Below are 24204 nucleotides of genomic sequence, written 5' to 3' on the forward strand. Positions count from 1 at the left end.
TTTTTTTTGAAGTCCAATTCACCCCTTTTTTGGATATTCTTGCCAATTATTCATTGACCTAACACTTTTAACAATTATGAAGACAAAATTCCTGATTTCATTGCTTTACTACTTTACGTGGATGACACATTGATTGGCAACACTTCAACATAGGCTATAGCTGATGTAATGTTATTTTGGAGTTCACATTTCAAACTCAAGGATCTTGGAATAGTCAAAATCTTTTTAGGGTTAGAAATGGTAAGGTTTCTTGAGAGTATTTCCATTTGTCAATGGAAACATACCTTCAATCTCTTGGAGGAACATGGTTTACTAGGTGCTAAATTAGTTTATACTCTTATTAACTATAACCACAAATTACTCAAGGTTCAAGATGAGGAAAGGTTAGCTAATCCAATAGACTACAGGTAATTAGTTGGAAAATTACTTTATCTCATATTCAATAGGCCGTTGAAAAGCAATCAATTAACCATATCATGTTTTAAAAAGAAAAATAATCAATTTTATTTTAGCATATTTAAAAGAAAAATAGTTAGTTGAAAAAAAAATCAGTAGAAGTTAAGTCAGTTTTATATCATCAGGTTTACAAGAAAGGTAGTTAGAAGAATGAGAAAAAGAAAAAAGATAGAGAAATGAGAAAAATATTTAAGGAACTACTAATTAAATTATGATTAGGTCTTGTATTTTTGTTAGTTTAGGCACAAAAGCTTTTAATTGTTTTGTATTTCAATAATTTCTATTTAAATCTGATACTGTTTTAGTCACTTTTCGATGGCATAATAGGTACTAATGGAAATGTCTTGAAATGATCTTTCTAATGGTTTTTGTAGCATTTCATTTGGCTTTGTGGTTAGGAAGATATGATTTGTTGAAGTTAACTGGAAACCCATTTTTAATAGTGTTGACGACCCAAACTTGGGTCATTGGAACTCCACATTTTGGTAACATTTTGAGTCATTTCTTTGAGGGTTTTTATAGTATGAAATGTGCTGTTTGATTTGGTATTATTGGCTCAATTACAGGCTTTCTGCATTAAGAGAATCAAAGCCTCAAACTAGGCTCATTGAATCTAGAAACTTAGAAATCTAGGTTTTTCAGTGATAATTTTGTAACTTTTGATTTTTGAAAATTGTGTTTCTGACTACCGTTGTTTCTAAGACGAATTGAGATTTTAGAGTATATTATATAAGGTTCAATTTAATACTTAGTACACTTTTGGTTTCAACTTAAGTTGTAAGCTATAAGTGCTTGAAGTAAACCAAATGGACATAAAAATCTGTAATTTCAAAATTTATGAAAATTTATTTTTAATTATTTCAAAAATTATTTTTGATCTATATTCGTCATATTTGATAGAAACTTTAGAAATTTAAGTTATTTAAATTTTATTTAATTTTGTAAGAATAAATATTTATTTGAAAAATTAGTTTGAATTGGCAAATTTTGAAAAAAAAATCGTTAGCAATATTCAAGAGTCAAGTTTTAATTAGCATTTAAAGCATTTTTATCAAACTTTATATTTGTTAATGATTTGGTATTTTAACCTATGAGTTTTGAATGTTTTATGTATTTATACATTATTAAAGAAAATCAATTTTAATTTTTAAGTAAAATTAGTTTTGGTTAACAAAAGAGGTGTTACACCCTAAATGTCTTAGAATGACTAGCCAGGAGTCATGGTTCGTATTCATAAGGTAGTAGTGTTAGTTTCTAATTTCGAGTATATTGAATTAATAGGCTTTAGGATGATTTCGATTCTTTGTTCTTTGGTTTTGGTTTAGCGAATCAGATAAGTGACTGATAGCTTTTCGGTATTTTCACATCCTAAAATTAGCCTTAATGTGATTTTTGTACTTGTATATTATATTTCATCCTAGGGTTTGTTAAATCGGGGTGAGCATGTTGATATATATGTAAATATGATCTGCATGTTGATTTTGAAATATGATTTCAATTTTGTTTTTGAAATGTGATTCTTTGTTAATGTATCCATATATGTTTTTGTGAATACAAACAAAAAAATTTAGTCTGAAATGAATATGCTTTGGATGTACATTAGACATGTTTTAGGAAAATGAATATACTGTTTTGTGCAATTGAGTTATCTAAAAATAAAAGTATTGTTTTATCTCTTAATATAGCTATGCTCTGACCTTGCTAATGGGGGTTAAATGTTGATCATGTTGACATAAATTTTATGATTGGAGATTGATCTCCGACTTGCACCACTGGTTATAAAATAATGGTATTTGTGATATTTGTTCAGTACGACCAATAGTTGCTTTTGATATACTTCTAACTCAAGCCACTAGGGTTAATTGTGGTTTTGATTCTGATTCGTGCCACTGGGTTAATTGTGGTTTTCTATTTCTGACCTATGCCACAGGGATTAAGTGTGGTCGTAGCATGTTACGTGAGACCATTAAAAGTTAAATATGGTGAATATATTTGTTCTGTTATTTGAATGCGCAAATTTTGAAGTATGTGATTCCAAATAAGATTACCCAATATTTTGTCTTGGCATTTGTAAATGATATTTTGCCCTGAATGTTTTAAGCATGCTTAATCCAGCTGAAAGGGATGTTAGTTATTTGCTGAGTAGTTGGACTCACCCCTTCCTTTAAATTTTTTTCAGGTTGATGATTTGGCCAACCACGCGGGAATTTTGGGGAGTGATGTTTAATTTAGTAGCATTTAAATTATCTAAGATTTATTTAAATATTATGAACATCGAACTATCTTAATTAATATTCAGACTTTTATCTTGACTTAGTAGCTTTATGGTTTTGGAGATTTAATTTTGAATATTGTCGAATTATGATATTTGGAAATTCTATCAACAGATATAGTTTGTAAATCACTAAATTCTTCAGGTATATCAGTCTCTTTTAGTAATGATTTAAGATATATATTTTAGAGCCTTGCATGTCTGTAGGATTATACCTTACAGGTATGCGGCGTCTGTCATGTCTCAGGTCTGGGGTGTGACAGAAGCTATCTAAAAGCAAACCTGCATTGGAGAAAAATGTGGATGTAGGTCCAAATTCAATCACCCCATTAATTTATGTGCTTATCACAAAGCAAATCTGCAGCATAGAAATCTGTTGCAATTCATTACTATTAAATATATAAGTGCTTCACGAGGTGTTGAAAATGGACCTGGATCTTCTACAAGTTAATATCATGGGTTTCTCAATCGATGGTCTTTCATCTTGGGATAAAAAATTAAATCTGTCATCAACTTCTTGGGTCCTAAGCTTGACGCACAAAGAATCATCTGCCTTTTGAAATTTCTGGCAAATGCTGTGATATAAAAACATTAGAATGTAGAATATGAACAGAAGTAGGACTTGAGGCAATTTAGAATTAATAAAAACACAAAAGCAAGTCAGTAAATCAGGTTCTTTGCGTGATTCTAAGGTTTACGAATACTTAAATCATCCATTATCCTTTTCCACTAAATGCTTGAGGTGCACCAAGTAAGACTCCATTTGCTATCGGAAAGTGTTCATAACCCGTGATTAAGGGTTCTGGTAAGAAGACCAAGAAGCCTTAACGTATTGAATCAGGGTCCATAAGCTATCCAAAAGCAACCTGAAATGGAGAAAAATAGGCATTTAGGTCCAAGCACAATCACCCCACTTATGGGCAAATGTGCAGTATCCATATCTGTTGCAAGTTATTACTTTTAACCATATATTTATTTATATATATATCCTTCGTTAGGTGCTGGAAATTGATTGGATTTGGTTTTAACCAAATGAACATAATATTAAACTTCAAATTGAATTTCGTTTTATTTAAGATATAAAGGGAAGCAAAGCAATTATGTTCTGTTTACTATTTGCTTTTTAATTGTTTATCTTTTCTTTTTTACTTTTTACTTTCTCTTCTTTTTTTGCAAAGAAAAGGTAAATAACAAGAGGATGGAGCCACTCGTTTTTCACGCATTATCATGCGTTTCTGGACCTAATCTTTTGCCTATAAAATGTTCAGGAGTCTCCATCTCTATACACTCAAAAATTTGCCTCTACCCACCCTAGTATCATCACCTTAATTGTTCAAACACCTCTTTGTTCTGATTTAAATTGATTTTGGATTAATTATTTTTAGTCTTCAACCTCAAGACTTCCTTTCCCTGTTGAAAGATCTTCTTGCAAAATGTTAAACAAAACAGCTAAATCACACTCACTGTTCTCCATGTTTATGTTTTTATTAGTACTAAATTTTAGCTTGTCTCAGGTTGACGAACTCAAGTTGCTCTTATCCTTCAAATCTTCAATCAATGATCCATCTGGCTTCCTCTCCAACTGGAATCCCCCTACCCCATTGTGCCTGTGGCATGGAATCAGTTGCAACAATTTTTCTAGGGTAAAGGTAATTGATCTTGCTGAGAAAAACATTTCAGGGACAATTTCATCCTCAGTCTTTCTTTTGTCAAAGATGGACACTATCAATCTTTCAAAAAACAAACTCTCTGGAGAAATTTCTTCTGAATTGGTTTTCTCTTCGTCACTTCGATATCTTAATCTTAGTCATAACTATTTGACTGGTGTGATCTCAAATTGTTCAATTTTACTAGAAATATTGGATCTTGAGGATAACATGTTTTCAGGGAAAATTCCACCCCAAATTGGAGTGTGTTCGAATTTGAAAGTACTTAATCTTGGTGGCAATTATTTGGTTGGGAGAATTCCAAGCTCCATATCAAATATCCGCAGTTTGCAAATCTTGATTCTTGCTGCAAATGACTTGATTGGCCAAATTCCATGTGCATTAAGCAAAATGAAGACCTTGAAGAGGATTCATCTTGGCTATAACAATCTTTCTGGTGAAATTCCACAAGAACTTGTTGATATTGTTTCTTTGAATTATCTTGATCTTGCCTTCAACAACCTTAGCGGACAAATTCCAACCTCACTTGGAAACCTCAGCAATCTTCAATACCTCTACCTCTTCAATAACAAGCTTACAGGTTTGCTTCCTAGATCCATTTCTGGCCTTAAAAAGCTTATCGAACTTGATCTTAGTCAAAATTATTTATTTGGTGAGATCCCAGAACTCATAAGTGAGTTGCAGAGCTTGGAGATTCTTCATCTTTTCTCCAACGACTTTACCGGTAAAATTCCAAATTCTCTAGCATCTTTGCCTCGTCTTCAAGTGGTTAGCTTTCTCTCAAACAGCTTGACAGGAGAAATTCCTTCTTCGATCTGCAATATAAGTTCCATCGAAGTTCTAGACCTAGCTGATAACTACTTAAGTGGAATAATTCCACCATGTCTAGGAAACTTCAGCAAATATCTTACAATCTTAGATCTACAGATGAACAGTTTTCATGGAACCATCCTTGAAATGTTTGGTGAGGACTGTAGGTTAAGGAATCTCAACTTCAATGACAATAAATTGCAAGGGTCTTTACCAAGATCATTGGCCAATTGTCGAAACCTGGAAATGATGGATATTGGTGGTAACAAGTTAAATGGCACATTCCCCTATTGGTTGGAAACTCTACCAGAATTACAAGTTCTTGTTTTACGGTCAAACAAATTGCGTGGTGTCTTACAGAGTTACAAGACCATCCATCCCTTTCCCAAGTTACGGATTCTTGACCTTGCTAATAATGAATTCACTGGTCCTTTGCCCAAAGGTATAATAAAAAACATGAAGGCCATAATGAATCTCAGTGAACAACAAAGTTCTTTGCAGTATATGCATGACAGATATTATACATATTATCTCAGTTTGACAGTGAAAGGATTTTACATTGAACTTCCTCTCTTGACAACATTCACAAGCATGGACCTCTCAAACAATAACTTTCATGGAGAGATTCCAAATGTTATTGGAAAGCTTAGTTCACTTAGAGGGCTCAACCTTTCTCATAACAGTCTTAATGGTCATATCCCAATGTCTATGGGAAATTTGACTAGTCTCGAATGGTTAGACCTCTCTTCAAACAAGCTCACCGGTCAAATTCCTGACCAATTGAAAGATATGACATTTCTTGCCTTCTTAAATCTTTCATATAACCAACTCACAGGACCAATTCCTCAAGGCAAACAGTTCAGTACATTTGAAAATGGCTCATACAAAGGAAACTTGGCACTATGCGACTTTCCATTGTCAAAGTCTTGCAACAACAATGGGAGAAAACAATCATCTCCATCATTCTTGAAAGAGGCAGATGACTCAGAGACCAAGATCAGTTTTGGCTGGAAAGTTGTGTTGACGGGCTACGGATGCGGATTGATAGTTGGAGTCATTATCGGATATGTTACTTTCAGAAATGGTGAACCAAAATGGTTTGTGACATTGTATGGAGTCAAATATCATCGAAAGGGAAGAAGATGCTCACGAAACTAGTCAATGCAGATGACTTTGGAAGTTATTGCAACATGGGTTCTCTGTACTCTGTTCCAGTTGTTTTCGTGGATGTGTCTTTGTATTTTGCTATTAGTACTAGTTATTGCTGTAATTAAATAGCCATGTGTTTCATCAGCAAATACATGGCAGTGAAGTGTGGTTGCTGCTTTTGCTTAATGCGTGACTTCTCTCACAATTTTGCTCTTGATCATTTATTCTTACATGCATCTATACCAAAGAATCCCATTTTTGTTTATGTGAAAAATACAGCTACCACTGCCTTAATGTTACATCAGATACTAAATGCATCAATTGGAAAAAGTAGAATGACTACTCTTCAAAAACAATATTTATATAAAAAAAAAAGTGCAAAGCATTGAAGCAGTTTAAGGGCTTTACATAGTTAAGAAAAAGATTTGACTGATTGCAAATGGAAGCAACCTTTGGGGTTAATTGAAGAGGGATGCCGCTTCTCGATCAGGTGAATCGAGAAGGAAGCTTTGCAAGACTAGAAAACAAGGAAGAAGAAGAGAAATACAAAGGAAAAACTATAGAACAATATTTTCACAATGCAAGATCAGTGAAACCAAAAACCAACCAAGTAGACAAGATCAGGGTCTATAGTTTGCTGCTCAATACTACTCTGTCCTATAGAATTCATTAGATTACGAAGACCATAAAGTCTGATAATACTGTCTCGCAAGCTTATGAATACTTATATTATCCACTATCCTTTTCCATTAAAGAAGACTCCATTTGGTTTCGGAAAGTGCCAATCTCCTACTTTTTACCTTCATCTCTCCTTTTACATTTCTTAAATCTTCTAAGTTTTTATGAGATGACAGAGATATGAGATTAATGTGGAAAAAAGGAAGAGAAATTATAGCTGGTGATTAAGAAGGCCAAGAAGACTTAAGGTATTGAATCAGGGTCAAAAAGGCTAGCCTGCAATGGAGAAAAATGGTGATGTAGGTCCAAATTCAATCACCCCATTAATTTATATGCTTTATCACAAAGCAAACCTGCAGTATGAAAATCCGTTGCAGTTCATTACTTTTAATTATATATGTGCTTCATTAGGTGTTGAAAATTAACGGGGATCTTCTACAAGTTAATATCATGGGTTTCTCAATGTTGTGTTGATGGGCTATGGATGGGGACTGATATTTGGAGTCATTGTCGGATATATTACATTCAGAAATGGTGAATCAAAATGGTTTGTGACATTGTTTCAAGTCAAAAATCATGGAAAGGGAAGACAATGCTCAGGAAACTAGTCAATGCATGACTTTGGAAGTTATTACAACATGTGTTTCTCTGCACTCAATTCAAGTTGTTTTCATGGACTTGTCTTTCTATTTTGCTATATGTATTAGTAATTGCTATCATAAAATAGCCATGTGTTTCATCAGCAAATACATGGCTATCATAAATTGTTTTAGAATGTATTGATTAATCCAGGAATTTATCTAGCAAATATCATGGCTTGCCTTTGGCCGAGCTGTCGACATTAAATTTGAATTGACCAGTGGGGGTGGAGACCATGAAGTAGTCTCATAACAACTTAAATGGCACAATTCCATAATGTTTGGGAAACTTCAGCAAACGTCTTTCAGTCTTGGAATTGCGAATGCATAGGTTTCATGGATCCATTCCTGAGACATTTGACAAGTACTGTGGCTTGAAGAATCTTAACATCAACGGTAATAAATTGGAAGGGTGATTACCACCATCTCTGGCCAATTGTAGAAACATCGAAGTGTTGGATCTTGGTAACAACAAGATCAAGGATACATTCCCTCGCTGGTTGGAAACACTACCAGAATTGCAAGTTCTTGTTTTAAGATCAAACAAATTGCACAGTTTCTTGCCAGGTCCCAAGATCAGCCATCCTTTTCCCAAGTTACGAATTTTGGACCTAGCTAACAATGATTTCACCGGCCCTTTTCCCAAAGGGTACATTGATGTGGAATCGCAATGAACAACAAACTTCTTCATATATGCAAGCAGGAAATTTGTCTTATCATTACTCTGTGAGTTTAACTGACAAAGGATTTGAGATTGAATTTGAGAAAATTTTGACAACATTCACAAGCATTGATCTCTCAAATAATAAGTTTGATGGAGAGATTCCAATTGTTATTGGAAAGCTTATTTAACATTGAGGGCTCAACATCTCTCATAATAGCCTTAGTGGTCATATCCCTGCATCTATGGGAAATTTGAAGAGTCTTGAATGGTTAGACTTCTCTTCAAACAAGCTCAATGGACAGATTCCTCAGAAACTGACAGATCTGACATTAATTTCTTGCGTTCTTAAACCTTTCACATAACCAACTCGTAGGACCCATTCCTAATGGCAAACAGTTCAGTACATTTGAAAATGCTACGGAGGAAACTTGGGACTATGTGGGTTTCCATTATCAAAAGGTTGCAGCAAAGATAAGAGACAACAACCACCTTCAGCAATCTTGGAAGAGGCAGATGAGTTGGAGACTGAAAGCAGTTTTAGTTGGAAAGGTGTGTTGATAGGATACGGATGTGGACTGATATTTGGAGTTGTCATTGGATATGTTGCACTCAAAACAGGTAAAGCAAAACGGTTTGTGGCATTGGTTCAAGGAAAACATGATTGAAAGGCAAGAAGATGCTCATGGAATTAGGCAATGCAGATGACTTTGGCAAGGCGTTGGTAGCATTTGCTTCTGTGTGTTTACTTCCAGATATTCTCGGTCCTGTTAGAGCTGAACCAGGCATTGACTTTATCATTTTGTCTGTTATGGCTTTGCTTGGTTGTACTGGTTGTTGAGTGTTTTGCACAGGTGCCTATGATGTGTCATCTTGCATGCTTAGTTTTAGATGCAGCTTAACACTTGTCTTTTGTGTTAACAGCTGTTAAGCTTATATAATTTGTATAAATATTTTGCTTATAGTTGAATGAAACCAGTGCAGAACTTTCAGCTTACTTTCCTCTCGGTTTTACCAGCTTTCACTAATACATACCAGAGCATCATAGGTTATCGTTGGCTCTGTTATGCTTTAACAAAATTTGTTGTCTCTCATAGTTTCCTTACAGGTCCACGGTCAAGTATTCATGGTCATGGTTTTGTCATTACCGTAAGTTTTGGTAATATGCAGTTATAAAATATCCATGTATTTCATCAGCAGATCATATAATTAAATGATCAGGTTAGAAATCCTCTACTCAGAGAGATGCTAGGATTTTGTACGAATAGGATTCTGATTGTGAGGAAGAAAGTCACTTTGCCAGATAGCCAAAAGGAAAATCAGACAGAGAATTTGCAGGAAAACTTATTGCAGAGTGAACTCACCAGCATAAAGCTTCCAATGTGTGAAGATATTGAAGTCTATGGTCTTCCATCTTGGGATAAAAATAAATAAATCTATCATCAACTTCTTGGGTCCTAAGCTTTAGGTGCAAAGAAGCATCCACCTTTTGAAATTTCTGGCAAATGCTGTGATATAAAAACATTAGAATGTAGAATATGAACAGAAAATGGACTTGAGGCAATTTAGAATTAATAAAAACACAAAAGCAAGTCAATAAGTCAGGTTCTTTGCGTGATTCTCGGGTTTATGAATACTTAAATCATCCATTATCCTTTTCCACTAAATGCTTGAGTTACACCAAATAAGACTCCATTTGCTTTCGGAATGTGCCGAATCTTCTACTTTTTACCTTCATCTCTCCTTGTACATTTCTTATATCTTCTATTTGAGACGGGGTTGGAGATGACTGGGAGAAAAAGGAAAAGATTATAGCCCGTGATTAAGGGTTCAGGTAAGAAGAACTAGAAGACTTACCGTATTGAATCAGGGTCAATAAATACAGCTATCTAAAATCAACATGCAATGGAGAAAAATAGGCATGTAGGTCCAAACTCAGTTACCCCACTTATGGCCAAGTCCGCAGCCCCCATATCTGTTGCAATTCATTCCTCTTAGCTGTATATTTATATATCTTTCATTAGGTGTGGGAAATTGATTGGGAACATCTACAAGTTAATAATTATCATTTTAGGACAAAGATTTGAATTTCATTTTAACCAAATGTATATAATATAAAGCACCTGAGCATTTGATTCATTGATTGGTGTATGATCTCCTACCTAAAGAGCATGGTCCGAATCCCCTACCCTTCAATTAAAAATAGTGTATATAATATTAAACTTAAAATAGAATTTCGTTTTATTTAAGATATAAAGGGAAGTAATTATATTCTGTTTACTATTTACTTGTTTAATGCTTATCTTTTACTTTTTATTTTTTTACCTTCTCTTATTTTTTGCAAAGAAAAAGTTAATAACAAAAGCATGGAGCCACTTGCTTTTCACGCATTATCATGAGTTTCTTGACGTAATCTTTTCCCTATAAAATGTTCAAGAGTCTCCACCATCTCCATACCCTCAAAAATCTGCCTCTACCGACCCTACTATCATCACCTCAATAGTTCAAAAACCTCTTTGTTCTAATTTAAATTGATTTGGGATTAATTATTTTTAGTCTCAAAGCTCAAGACTTCCTTTCCCTGTTAAAATATCTTCTTGTAAAATGTTATATAAAACAGCTAGAGCACACAAACTCTTATTCATGTTCATGTTTTTATTAATACTAAATTTTAGCTTGTCTCAGGGTGACGAACTCCAGCTGCTCTTATCCTTCAAGTCTTCAATCAATGATCCATCTGGCTTCCTCTCCAACTGGAACTCCTCCATCCCGTTGTGCATGTGGCATGGAATCACTTGCAATAATTTTTCTAGGATTAAGGTAATTGAGCTCACTGACAAAAATATTTCTGGGACAATTTCATCTTCAATCTTTCATTTGTCAGAGATTGAGACTATCAATCTTTCGAATAATCAATTATCTGGTCAAATTCCCAATGATTTGGTTTCTTCTGTATCACTTCGATATCTTTATCTTGGTTACAACAATTTGACTGGTACAATTCCAAACTGTTCAATTTCATTGGAAATATTGGCTCTTTGGAATAACAGCCTTTCAGGGAAAATTCCACCACAAATTGGAGCATGTTCAAATTTGAAAGTACTTATTCTTGGTTACAATTATTTGGTGGGGAGAATTCCAAGTTCCATATCAAATATCAGCAGTTTGCTAATCTTAAGTCTTGATTGTAACGAATTGATTGGCCAAATTCCTCGTGCATTTAGCAAACTGAAGAGCCTGGTGTGGATTAACTTTGGCGTTAACCACCTTTCTGGCAAAATTCCACAAGAATTTGTTGATTTAGTTTCTTTGATTTCTCTTGATCTTGCCTACAACAATTTCAGTGGACAAATTCCTTCCTCGCTTGGAAACCTCACCAATCTTGAATACCTCTCCCTATTTAACAACAATCTCAACGGACAAATTCCATCTTCATTCGGAAACCTCACCAATATTAAAACTCTTTACCTCTACAACAACAATCTCAATGGACAAATTCCATCCTCACTTGGAAACCTCACCAATCTTCAATATCTCTACCTCTATAGAAACAAGCTTACAGGTTTGCTTCCTAGATCCTTTTTTGGCCTCAAAAAGCTTATTCACCTTGATCTTAGCGAGAATCATTTATTTGGTGAGATCCCAGAACTCATAATTGAATTGCAGAGCTTAGAGGGTCTTCAACTTTTCTCCAACGACTTTACGGGTAAAATTCCAAATGCTCTAGCATCTTTGCCTTATCTTCGAAGGTTTAGTATTTACTCGAACAACTTGATGGGAAAAATTTCTTCTTTGATCTGCAATATAACTTCTATTGAAGTTCTTGATCTATCTTATAACAACTTAAGTGGAACCATTCCACCATGTCTGGGAAACTTCAGCAAAGGTCTTTCAATCTTAGATTTGCAGATGAATAGTTTTCGTGAAACCATCCCTGAAACTTTTGGTGAGGACTGTGGGTTGAGGTATCTCAGCTTCAACGGTAATAAATTAGAGGGTTCTTTACCACGATCCATGGCCAATTGTAGAAAGCTGGAAGTGATGGATATTGGTGGCAACAAGTTAAATGGCACATTCCCCCATTGGCTAGATACCCTGCAAGAATTACAAGTTCTTGTTTTACGGTCAAATAAATTGCGTGGTGTGTTACAAAGTTCCAAGACTATCTATCCTTTTCCCAAGTTACGGATTCTTGACCTTGCTAACAATGAATTCACAGGTCCTTTACCCAAAGGTATAATAAAAAACATGAAGGCCATGATGAATCTCAATGAACAACAAGGTTCTTTGCAATATATGCATGGAGAATATTATAATTATTATGTCAATTTGACAGTGAAGGGATTTTACATTGAACTTAAGATCTTGTCAACATTCACAAGCATAGACCTCTCAAATAATAACTTTGATGGACTGATTCCAAGTGCAATTGGAAAGCTTTATTCACTTATAGGGCTCAATCTTTCTCATAACAGCCTTAGTGGTCATATCCCTGTATCAATGGGAAATTTGACCAATCTTGAATGGTTAGACCTCTCTTCAAACAAGCTCACCCGTCAAATTCCCTATCAATTGAAAGATATGACATTTCTTGCTTTCTTAAATCTTTCATATAACCAACTCACAGGACCAATTCCTCAAGGCAAACAGTTCAGTACATTTGAAAATGGCTCATACAAAGGAAACTTGGCACTATGCGGCTTTCCATTGTCAAAGTCTTGCAACAACGATGGGAGAAAACAATCATCTCCATCATTCTTGAAAGAGGCAGATGACTCAGAGACCAAGATCAGTTTTGGCTGGAAAGTTGTGTTGATGGGCTATGGATGCGGACTGATATTTGGAGTCGTTATTGGATATGTTACATTCAGAAATGGTGAACCAAAATGGTTTGTGACATTGTATGGAGTCAAATATCATCGAAAGGGAAGATGTTCACGGAACTAGTCATTGCAGGTGACTTTGGAAGTTATTGCAACATGTGTTCTCTGTGCTCAGTTCTAGTTGTTTTCATGGACATGTCTTTGTATTTTGCTATAAGTATTAGTGATTGCTATAATAAAGTAGCCATGTGTTTCATCAGCAAATACATGGCAGTCAAGTGTGGTTGCTACTTTGGGTTAACGCATGATTTCTGTTGCAATTTGCTTTTGAACATTTATTTTTACATGCATCTGAATTAAAGAATCTCATTTCTGTTTATGTGAAAAAAACCAGCTAAACATTTACTAGTTTCACCCATTTGAAAAACTAGGAAGGCTACTCTTCAATAACATGTATATAAAAAGGTGCAGACCATTGAAGCAGTTTAAAGGTTTTACATAGTTAAGGAAAAGATTTAACTGCTTAGCAAAAAAAAAAAAAGGAAAAGATTTAACTGATTGGAAATGGACGCAACCTTTGGGGTTAATTGGAGAGAGATGCAGCTTCTTGACCAGGCGACTCGGAAAGGAAGCTTTGCAAGACTAGAAACCATTGAAGGAGGGAAATACAAAGGAAAAACTATAGAACAATATTATCACAATGCAAGATCAGTGAAGACAAAAAGTAACCAATTAGACAAGATCAAGGTCTATAGTATGCTGCTCAATACTACTCTGTCTCGTAGAATTCATTAGATTACGAACACCATAAAGTCTGATAATACTGTCTCGCAAGCTTCCTTGTGAAGGAAGATCAATATCTACGGATATTGTCTAATGACTATACTGTGGATTTTGGCAGAGAATCATAACAACCTCCGTAGCATTATCCCTCACCTCCTCTGAATCATCATGTAACAATTCAACAAGACGATTAACAGTTCCTGTTTCAATTATTGCCCTCGATCTGCCTTCTTATAACTCAACTAAGAAAGAGCCCCAGCTGCTGTGCTCCTCAGGTCACTGTCCTCAGACCACAAAAGCTCAACCAGTTGGGGAATTGCACCTGAGTTTCTAATAAAAGGTACTGAATGCTTGTAATCTGAAAGTAGCCAGAAAACACAAGCAGCTTCAGCTTTTGCCTCATTATTTCCTTTTCCCTAAGGATTCTCACTAAGTGGTCAGCTATGGAAACCGCATTTTCTTCATTAAGAGCTAATAGACAGAGTGCATTCTCTGCAACATCCCAACCAAGAGGATCAGGTCCCTGAAGAAGCTCAGCTAACAATGGAATAGCCCCAGCTTGAGCAACATGACCAAGGTAATCAATCTAAGTTGAAATCACTCCAAGGGTATTGCCTGCCACAAGTTTTATGTCACTGTCTCCAACTCGAAGCAACTCCACAAGCAGAGGTATAACACCCAACTCAACAAGCGTACAGTTCCTAGCAGCTATTTATAGAGTTTCAGTTTCTTCATTTTTGCTTTCTCAACATTTAGAATATTATTATTATTTTAAGATATTTTAGGTAACTTTTTTAAAATAATATTATATTCGATATTAGGAAGTTTCTCTTTGAAAAAGTTAGATATAAAATTCAAATTTACCAAATCTATCACCGTTTTGTAAACAATGAAATTTTATCACTAAATTTGAAATAACGAAAAGATTTATATTTTTACAAGTAACAATCACTAATTAATGTAATAATTCTTATAAAGTTTATGTTCAAATAGACTCTAATATTATATTTGATATTTGAATGTTTCTTTTTGGAAAACTTGAAAATAAAATCTAAATTTACTAAGTTTATCACTCGTTTTATAAGGTATGAAATTTTATCAATAACGGCAAGATTATCATTAATGGCAAGATTTGTAAAGTTTTGTAATGAATGAAATTTTATGAATAACGGCAACATTTGTAAAGCGGAATGTTCATTTTCGATTTCCGATATTAAAGGATTGAAACTAAATTATAGTCAAAACTTAAAAAATTGAAAAAATAAACACAAACATTTTTGAAATTCCAGAATATATTGAACATGGAGCAATATTCAACCAATGCTTTGGGCAATTGGTCACACGCACCTCTTTCTAAACCAAAAATCCTAAATCAAGAGAAAAACTTGTGACACAAAAATTTGCTGCCAATGATTTAACTGTCACATACAAAAATTTAACCCGTCCTGCACTTCAATATGAAAGCAGTCATTGGTTGCAATTGACATTCAGTCATATATATTTAGAACCTGTATGATAAGACCACTCCAAAATTTTACTTATTAATCAAATCAGACATATTGTACTTGAGGCACAGTTCACAAAACAGTAAGGCCAGCATTTAAGGCACATCTTATATATGTAGAAGACCAACAACAATATCACTTCCTTTAAACAGATGAAACATATACTAATATCCAACAATCTTGCCACCATAGAATAACTTCACCAACTAGAGATCATACCTTTGATAATTCTGCTGCAAAGTCCGCCCCAAGTAAATTCCTAGCTATTTCAGGCGAAAGCATTCTACGAAACCATATAACGAAGCGGAAGCCATCGTCATATATATAAAGGCCTCTTGAGTCTAGGCTTTCTGCAATCAATGGCAGTCTCTTCACAGTGGTTTTTAAATCATCAGCTTCAGCAGATGGCTGCAAAGATAAGACAGAAGTGATGTTCAGTTTGCAAAATCTACATCTGTATTCAAATTATTCAAAGGCACAAAATCTTTTAAAAATTTATATATTTTTTAAAAAATCAATGAAAATCACATTATTGAAAAATAATTAAGAGGCTATTACTCTTTTAAAAATTTATATATTGATATGACCAAAAATTTTTTTAAAAAATATGCATGATAATTAATTCTCATAAAAAAATATATACAGGGAAGGGCGGAGCTAGCCAACTTTTACTGGGGGGCTAAAGATAAAGGTGAATAATGTATAAAATAGAAATAATTAAATGCAATATGCAAGATTAATAATTTTCTCTTATATAATCAGTATTGTTTAAAAACTAAATACTCAAAGATAGTTTTCTTTCAACTAAATATAAAACACAAAGCACATAAAAAATATCTTATATAATCAAGATTAATAAATAATATATATATATATATATATTGGTGAAATTTTAAGCAACAATAAATAATGCAATGTTACAACTCATATTTGAGAATTACATAATAATTAATTTATTTTTAAAGATTAAAATCACAGAAAATAAAAATCACATAACAGAGAAAAGAAGAACATGACAAGTAGAAAATAGAACTACATAAAACAAAAAAGAAAAATNATGATTCATGCTCTGGTTTTTATGCATAAGTTGGCATTTCTACTTTCTTAAAAGCTTGCAATTTTATTAACCAGTACAGTTGTTTTGCTAGGTCTCTGGTTTTGAAGAAGTGTAGAATGGCAAATAGGAATCCTATAAGGGTGAGTAAATGGGTGGATTGAGTGGTTGATTCATCATACATAAAGATCAAATAGATAAAGTATTTTTAAAAAAATCGATCAAAATCAATCAAATATAAAAAAAGACTAAATTGACTAAACATAGAATTAGTTTGGTTGGTCCGATTTTGGACCAATGGATCAAAATTTTACTACTTTTTTTTTTACATATTATAATATTAAAACTTATAAATTTCATCTATAATTATATATATATATATATACTATATATTCTTTATGCATATATATAATTAAACTGATTTATGACATCAGACATTTTTTTCATCACACCAAATCAGGAGACTATGCCCTGAAACAAAAGGTGGACATAGCTCAACCATTCACAATTAATTCATTATCATGGTCGCCAAGGGTAACCTGATTTTTATTAGAAAACATAGGGAACCAGGTGAGTTAAGTACCATTATTAGCTTGTGCCGTGTATTTAAAGATTTAGAACTTTGTGATACCATACAGTTAATCTCTTTCCTCTAAGTGTTATATATCTTTCCTTTTCCTTCAAGCATGGATTGAATTTCTGATGAAGCAGGGACATCTATTTTTATTTTTTTTCATATGAAGATCATTACTTCATTATAGCAACCGAATAATAAGTATCAGAAACCAAAATGCAACAGGTACCAATTCTCATTTATTTTCTCTTGAACATATTAAGTCGACGTAAGAGAGTATGTTTTAAATTTTCCCGATGAAGAAATTAGGCTCAGACACAACTTGGAGATACTCCCGATAGTATTAAAAAAATCATCGACTCTACCAAAACTAAGATGTGCTTGAGCAAAATTAATTTGGACTTGGTAAAACCATATGATGTAAAGTGTGAAAAGGTCAATTGACTCCAACTTATGTGGTGTCACTGTTTTCTATCCTCTTAAATTCAAGGGATCGTGAGTCTGGAGACAGAGCTCAAAGTATTCCTCACACAGCCGTTAAAAGGATCTTCTTGCAGAGATCATCGCCACTCTCCACCCTAACTTGTATTCCTCACACGGCTTTGAGGCCAAGATTATTGGTCTTGGATTGATTGCTTTTAGTCTCCAAGCTCAAGGCATCCTTTCCTGTTGAAAGATCATCTTGTAAAATGTTTAATGAAAGAGCTAAAGCACACTCACTGCTGTTCATGTTTGCGTTTTTATTCATACTAAATTTTAGCTTGTCTCAGAGTGACAAACTCGACTTACTCTTATCCTTAAAATCTTCAATCAATGATCCGTCTGGCTTCCTCTCCAACTGGAATTCCTCTACCCCATTGTGCATGTGGCATGGAATCACTTGCAACAATTTTTCCACCATAAAGGTAATTGATCTCGTTGAAAAAAATATTTTTGAGATAATTTCATCTTCAATCTTTCATTTGGCAGAGATTGGGACTATCAATCTTTCAAGATTCCTCTGTCTAGTTGTTTTCAAGATTCCTCTCCACTATAGAAAATCCTAGAGACAAAGAATCTAAGATCCTTATATCACTACTACGATTTGAACAAATATTGGCCTTAGATTTATTTGAATGTGGATTAATCACCCTAAGATTGTAGTGGAGATGATCCTCTCACTCTATATATAGTCTACATATGATCAAAGTATGACATGCAAGAATTAGTTTTGGAAAAAAGAAATGACAATTCAGTAAAAAGATAGAGAAAGATTTGTGACCTTTAGTCAATTGTGGACCATATTTAGTAGTTTCAGTTGTTCTCATTAATTTCAATTTTCAAGTATTCTTTGTGCCGGTCCATTGCTACCATTCAAAATTTTCATTTTTTTCTCCTAAATGTGCATTGGGTCAATGTGGAAGATTGTTCCTCAGCTCCTGCAAAAAATATCTGGGGAGTTGTATTTGCTCTATAATGCAAGCAGCAAGCACGTCCCATGGACTCTGAAACCTCTCTCCAATATCACCGTCAGTCCATCATTCTACAAGGGATATATGATTGGAAGAATGCCTGACGGACTTGGAACTGTAGGCTGGATTACCAAAAAAAAGAAATGGAGACTGCCTTCGTTGCTTTAAAAACACATGGTAACTGCCAAAAAAGTCAGCAAATCACATGGAGATGGAGAGGGAGAGACAGAGAGTATTGCATGTACTGATTAATCCAGGGATTTATTTAGAAAACAGCATACATAGTAAGGAAGTCAGATTATATTAAAACTATGGAATGATAACACATCCATGCTCCAGCTCACCATTTTGTCTAGTTGTTTTTAAGATTCCTCTCCGAACTATAGAAATTCCTAGAGACAAAGATTCTGAGATCCTTGTATCAGTCCTACGATTTAGCAATTAGGATCAATATCTAAATGAAAATTAATTAAAAACAGATAATAAGTTGAACAAATATTGGCCTTAGATTTATGTGAATGTGCATTCATAATCCTAAGATGAAGTAGCGGAGAGGATCCTTTCCCTATATATATAGTCTATATATGATCAAAGAATGAACTGAAAGAATTAATTTTGGAAAAAATGATAATTCAATAAAAAAGATAAAGAAAGATTTGTGACCTTTCGTCAATTGTGGACCATATTTATTAATACTGGTGGTTGTCAACGTCATTAATTTCAATTTTCAAAGTATTTTTTGTGCCGGTCCATTGCTACCATTCAAAATTTTCATTTTTTACTCCTAAATGAATGCATTGGGTCAATGTGGAAGAATGCGTCCTCGAAATCTTTTGAAAAGGGAATTACTCACAAAATAAAAATCTTAACATACTATTTTAAAAAACACGTAAACTATTTAAGAAAATTCTAATAAATTTTTAATTTTTTATTGTGGTCATCATGTCACATCAACATATCAAGTCATAGTTAATAAAAAAATAATTCTTTATTTTAAATTTTTTGAATAATTTAAGAGATTTTTTTAAATATTATGCAAAAAAATTTTTATTCTACAAAAGCTAAGATGTGCTTGAGCAAAATTATTATTATTATTATTAAATGTGAAGAAACTCAAAAGTCTTCAATAGTAGTCCCTGTCAATGCCATGAATTTCTTAAATGTGCACAGAACCTATAAATGCCGAAGAAAAAACAGATTGAATAATATTCCACTACAAAGCCTTTCATTTTCTCAGCCGCCCCGATGAGTTCACACCAACCAATTTTGACCTCAGCCCCAAGCTCTTTGTTCTCGTAAAAATCCATGTTCTTATAAGAGCTAAGATGCATATCAGATTCATGCACACTAGATCCTCTTCATTCCAAAGTTATTTCGTTTAGTCTTTTTAGCAGTTGTATCCTGAGCATTGAGGCCAAGATTTTTTAGTCTCCAAGCTCAAGGCATCCTTTCCCTGTTAAAAGATCTTCTTGTAAAATGTCAAATAAAAGAGCTAAAGCACACTCATTGTTGTTCATGTTCATGTTTTTATTGGTACTAAATTTTAGCTTGTCTCAGGTTGATGATCTGGAGCTCCTCTTATCCTTCAAATCCTCAATCAATGATCCGTCTGGCTTCCTCTCCAACTGGAATTCCTCTACCCCATTGTGCATGTGGCATGGAATCACCTGCAATAATTTTTCTAGGGTAAAGGTAATTGATCTCGTTGAGAAAAATATTTCTGGGATAATTTCATCTTCAATCTTTCATTTGGTAGGGATTGAGACTATCAATCTTTCGGACAACCAACTCTTAGGTGAAATTCCCAAAGATTTGGCTTCTTCTGTGTCACTTCGATATCTTAATCTTAGTAACAACCATTTGACCGGTGAAGTTCCAAAATGTTCAACTTCATTGGAAATATTGGATCTCTGGGGTAACCTGCTTTCTGGAAAAATTCCACCACAAATTGGAGCATGCTTGAATCTACAAGAACTTGATCTTGGTGGCAATAATTTGGTGGGGAGAATTCCGAGCTCCATATCAAATATCAGCAGGTTGCAAATCTTGACTCTTGCTTATAACAAATTGATTGGCCAAATTCCACATGCATTAAGCGAAAAGAAGAGCTTGAAGTGGATTTCCTTTGGCAATAACAACCTTTCTGGCGAAATTCCACAAGAACTTGTTGATTTGGTTTCTTTGAGTTTTCTTGATCTTGCTTACAACAATCTTAGCGGAGATCTTCCATCCTGGCTTGGAAACCTCACCAATCTTCAATACCTCTTGCTCTTCGGTAACAACCTTACAGGTTTGCTGCCTAGATCCATTTTTGGACTCCAAAAGCTTATTGAACTTGATCTTAGTGATAATTATTTATTTGGTGAGATTCCAGAACTCATAATTGAGTTGCAGAGCTTGGAGATTCTTTATCTTATCTACAACGACTTTACCGGTAAAATTCCAAATGCTCTAGCATCTTTGCCCCGCCTTCAAGTGATTGAACTTGCATCAAACAGCTTGACTGGAGAAATTCCTTCTTTAATCTGCAATATAAGTTCCATCGTAGGTCTTGTCTTATCTAATAACAACTTAAGTGGAATAATTCCACCATGTCTAGGAAACATCAGCAAACGTCTTAAAGTCTTAAATTTGTGGAAGAATAGTTTTCATGGACCCATCCTTGACACATTCGGTGAGGACTGTGCGTTAAGGAACCTCAACTTCCATGGCAATAAATTGGAAGGGTCCTTACCACGATCCTTGGCCAATTGTAGAAACCTGGAAATGGTGGATATTGGTAACAACAAGCTAAATGGCACATTCCCCTATTGGCTGGATACTCTGCCAGATTTGCAAGTTATTGTTTTACGGTCAAACAAATTGCGTGGTGTCTTACAGATTTCCAAGACCTTCCGTCCCTTTCCCAAGTTACGGATACTTGACCTTGCTAACAATGAATTCACCGGTCCTTTGCCCGAAAGCATAATAAAAAACATGAAGGCCATGATTAATCTCAAAGAACAACAAAGTTCTTCTCAATATATGGGTGGAATATATTATCCTTATTTTTTCAATTTGACGGTGAAAGGAATTTACATTGAACTTTATGAATTCCTGACAATATTTGCAACCATTGACCTCTCAAACAATAACTTTCATGGAGAGATTCCAAGTGTTTTTGGAAAGCTGAGTTCACTTAGAGGGCTCAATCTTTCTCATAACAGCCTTACTGGTCATATCCCTACATCAATGGGAAATTTGACCAATCTCGAATGGTTAGACTTCTCTTCAAACATGCTCACTGGGCAAATTCCTACTGAGTTGATAGATATGACATTTCTTACCTTCTTAAATCTTTCAAATAACCAACTCATAGGACCAATTCCTCAAGGCAAACAGTTCAATACATTTGAAAATGGCTCATATGAAGGAAACTTGGCACTATGCGGCTTTCCATTGTCAAAAGCTTGCAACAATGATGGGAGAAAACAATTTCCATCATTGTTAAAAGAGGCAGATGACTCAGAAACCAAGATCAGTTTCGGCTGGAAAGTTGTGCTAATAGGCTATGGATGCGGACTGATATTTGGAGTTGTTGTTGGATATGTTACATTCAGAAATGGTGAACCAAAATGGTTTGTGACATTGTATCGAGTCAAATATCCCCAAAAGGGAAGAAGATGCTCAAAGAACTAGTCATTGCAGATGACTCTGGATGTTATTGCAACATGTGTTTTTTTGTGCTTAGTTCCAGTCGTTTTCCTGGACATATCTTTGTATTTTGCTATGAGTAATTACCATCATAAAATAGCCATGTGTTTCATCAGCAAATGCATGACAATAAAGTTTAGTTGTTGCTTTTGCTTAACGCATGACTTCTGTTTCAGTTTGTTTTTGATCAATCTGTATAAAAGAATCTCATTCTGTTCTGTGGAAAAATCAGCTACCATTGCCTCGTGTGTTAAAAAAACTTAAGATTATCAAAGTATTTTTTTTTTTTTGGAGTGAAGATTATCAAAGTATTAAATGTTAGAACTATAGAAATTCCTAGAGACAAAGAATCTGAGATCCTTATATCAGTATTATGATTAGACCTGACAATTCGTATTTTCGTGTCTTAAACGTGTCAGACACGTTTAGACACGAAACACGTTAAGATTAAACACGAACACGACACGCTTAATATTCGTGTTTTAAATTTAAAACACGTACACGTATACGTTTAATACACGTATAACATGACACGACACGATTAACACATTTTACACGTTTATTAAATGTGTCAATATACGACACGACACGATTAATAACACGTTTAACACGATTAACATGTTTAACATGATTAAATAAAAATATTTACAATTAAATATAATTTTATTATTTAAATTTAAAATTTATAATTATAAAAATAATTATAACAAAAATAATAATAACATCAAATATAATAAAATTTAATATAAATAACATACATAAAATTCATTATCATATATATGGTTAAAATACACATCAAATAATTATTTAAAATTATTTATATAAGGTTAAAATAGTCTTTAACTATTAATGTTTAATAGGTTAATAAACGTGTCAAGTATACACGTTTAAACACGATAATACATTTAAATACGATAACACGATTAAGTAAACGTATTTAAACGTGTTTGTCGTGTCTGACACGTTAAGACACGAAAATTTTCGTATCTTAACGTGTTAGACACGAAACACGTTAAGGGTAAACCTAAAACCTGTTTAATCCGTATCTTCTCATGTCGTGTCCAAAATTGCCAAGTCTAATTATGATTTAGCAGTTAAGACAAGATCAGTATTTAAATGAAAATTAATTAACAGAGATAATACTTTGAACAAATATTGGCCTTAGATTTAATTGAATGTGAATTAATCATTGTAAGATGAGGTAGTGGAGAGGATCCTTTCCCTACATATATAGTCTATATATAATCAAAGTATTAAATGCATGAATTAATTTTGGAAAAAAAAATTGATAATCAAACAAAAAGATAGAGAACGATGTGTGACCATTAATTAATTGTGATCCATATTTATTAATTTGGGTGGTTAATTTCATTTTCAAGTACTCTTTATACCGGTACATTTTTATGATTCAAAATTTCATTTATTCTCAATGCATTGAGTCGACGTGAAAGAGTAAGCCCTTAAAATTTACTAAAAAAGAAATTAAGCTCCGACAAAACTTATTACAAAAAGGAATTAATCTATTCTAGGAAAGCTAAGATGTGTTTTAAGCAATAATTAATTTGGACTTGGTAAAACCAATGTGAAGAAACTCCAAAAGTCTTCAAAGGTAGGCCCTGTCAAAGCCAAGAATTTCTTACATGTCAGACAACAAGCTATAAATGTGCAGAAAAAAACAGATTGTGTAAAATTCCACTAGGATGCTTCCTTTCGTCAGCTAGCCCAACGAGGTCACACCAAGCAATTTCGACCTTAGCTAAATCTAGCCCACTATTATTTTTCATGTTCACCTTGTTTTTCTTACTACAATTTAGCCTGTCTCAGAGGGACGAAGTTGAGCTGTGCTCTTATCTTCAAATCCTCAATCAATGATCCGTTCGGCTTCTTCTTTGAATGGAATTCGTCTGACCCTTTCTGCCTTAGGCAGGGAATCACTTGCAATAGTTTTTCTTACTTTAAATACTTTGCCATTGAATTCACTGGGGAAAAA

The 24204-nt window shown here is 33.9% G+C and overlaps 3 protein-coding genes across 3 annotated transcripts; all 3 read left to right on the forward strand.

Moving 5' to 3' along the window:
- On the forward strand, positions 4131–9172 carry LOC18593356 (probably inactive leucine-rich repeat receptor-like protein kinase At2g25790). Its single transcript, XM_018124155.1, has 3 exons — positions 4131–6302; positions 8801–8952; positions 9087–9172. Exons 1-3 carry the CDS (start codon positions 4162–4164, stop codon positions 9170–9172), a joined length of 2379 nt encoding a protein of 792 aa, XP_017979644.1. The 5' UTR covers positions 4131–4161.
- Positions 10888–13278, forward strand: LOC18593352 (receptor-like protein 12). Its single transcript, XM_018124156.1, has one exon. It carries the CDS (start codon positions 10936–10938, stop codon positions 13276–13278), a length of 2343 nt encoding a protein of 780 aa, XP_017979645.1. The 5' UTR covers positions 10888–10935.
- LOC18593354 (probably inactive leucine-rich repeat receptor-like protein kinase At2g25790) lies at positions 19998–22199 on the forward strand. The gene has a single exon (XM_018124157.1). It carries the CDS (start codon positions 19998–20000, stop codon positions 22197–22199), a length of 2202 nt encoding a protein of 733 aa, XP_017979646.1.

The sequence above is a fragment of the Theobroma cacao genome, chromosome 7 (assembly GCF_000208745.1).
Source record: "Theobroma cacao cultivar B97-61/B2 chromosome 7, Criollo_cocoa_genome_V2, whole genome shotgun sequence".
Taxonomy (NCBI): domain Eukaryota; kingdom Viridiplantae; phylum Streptophyta; class Magnoliopsida; order Malvales; family Malvaceae; genus Theobroma; species Theobroma cacao.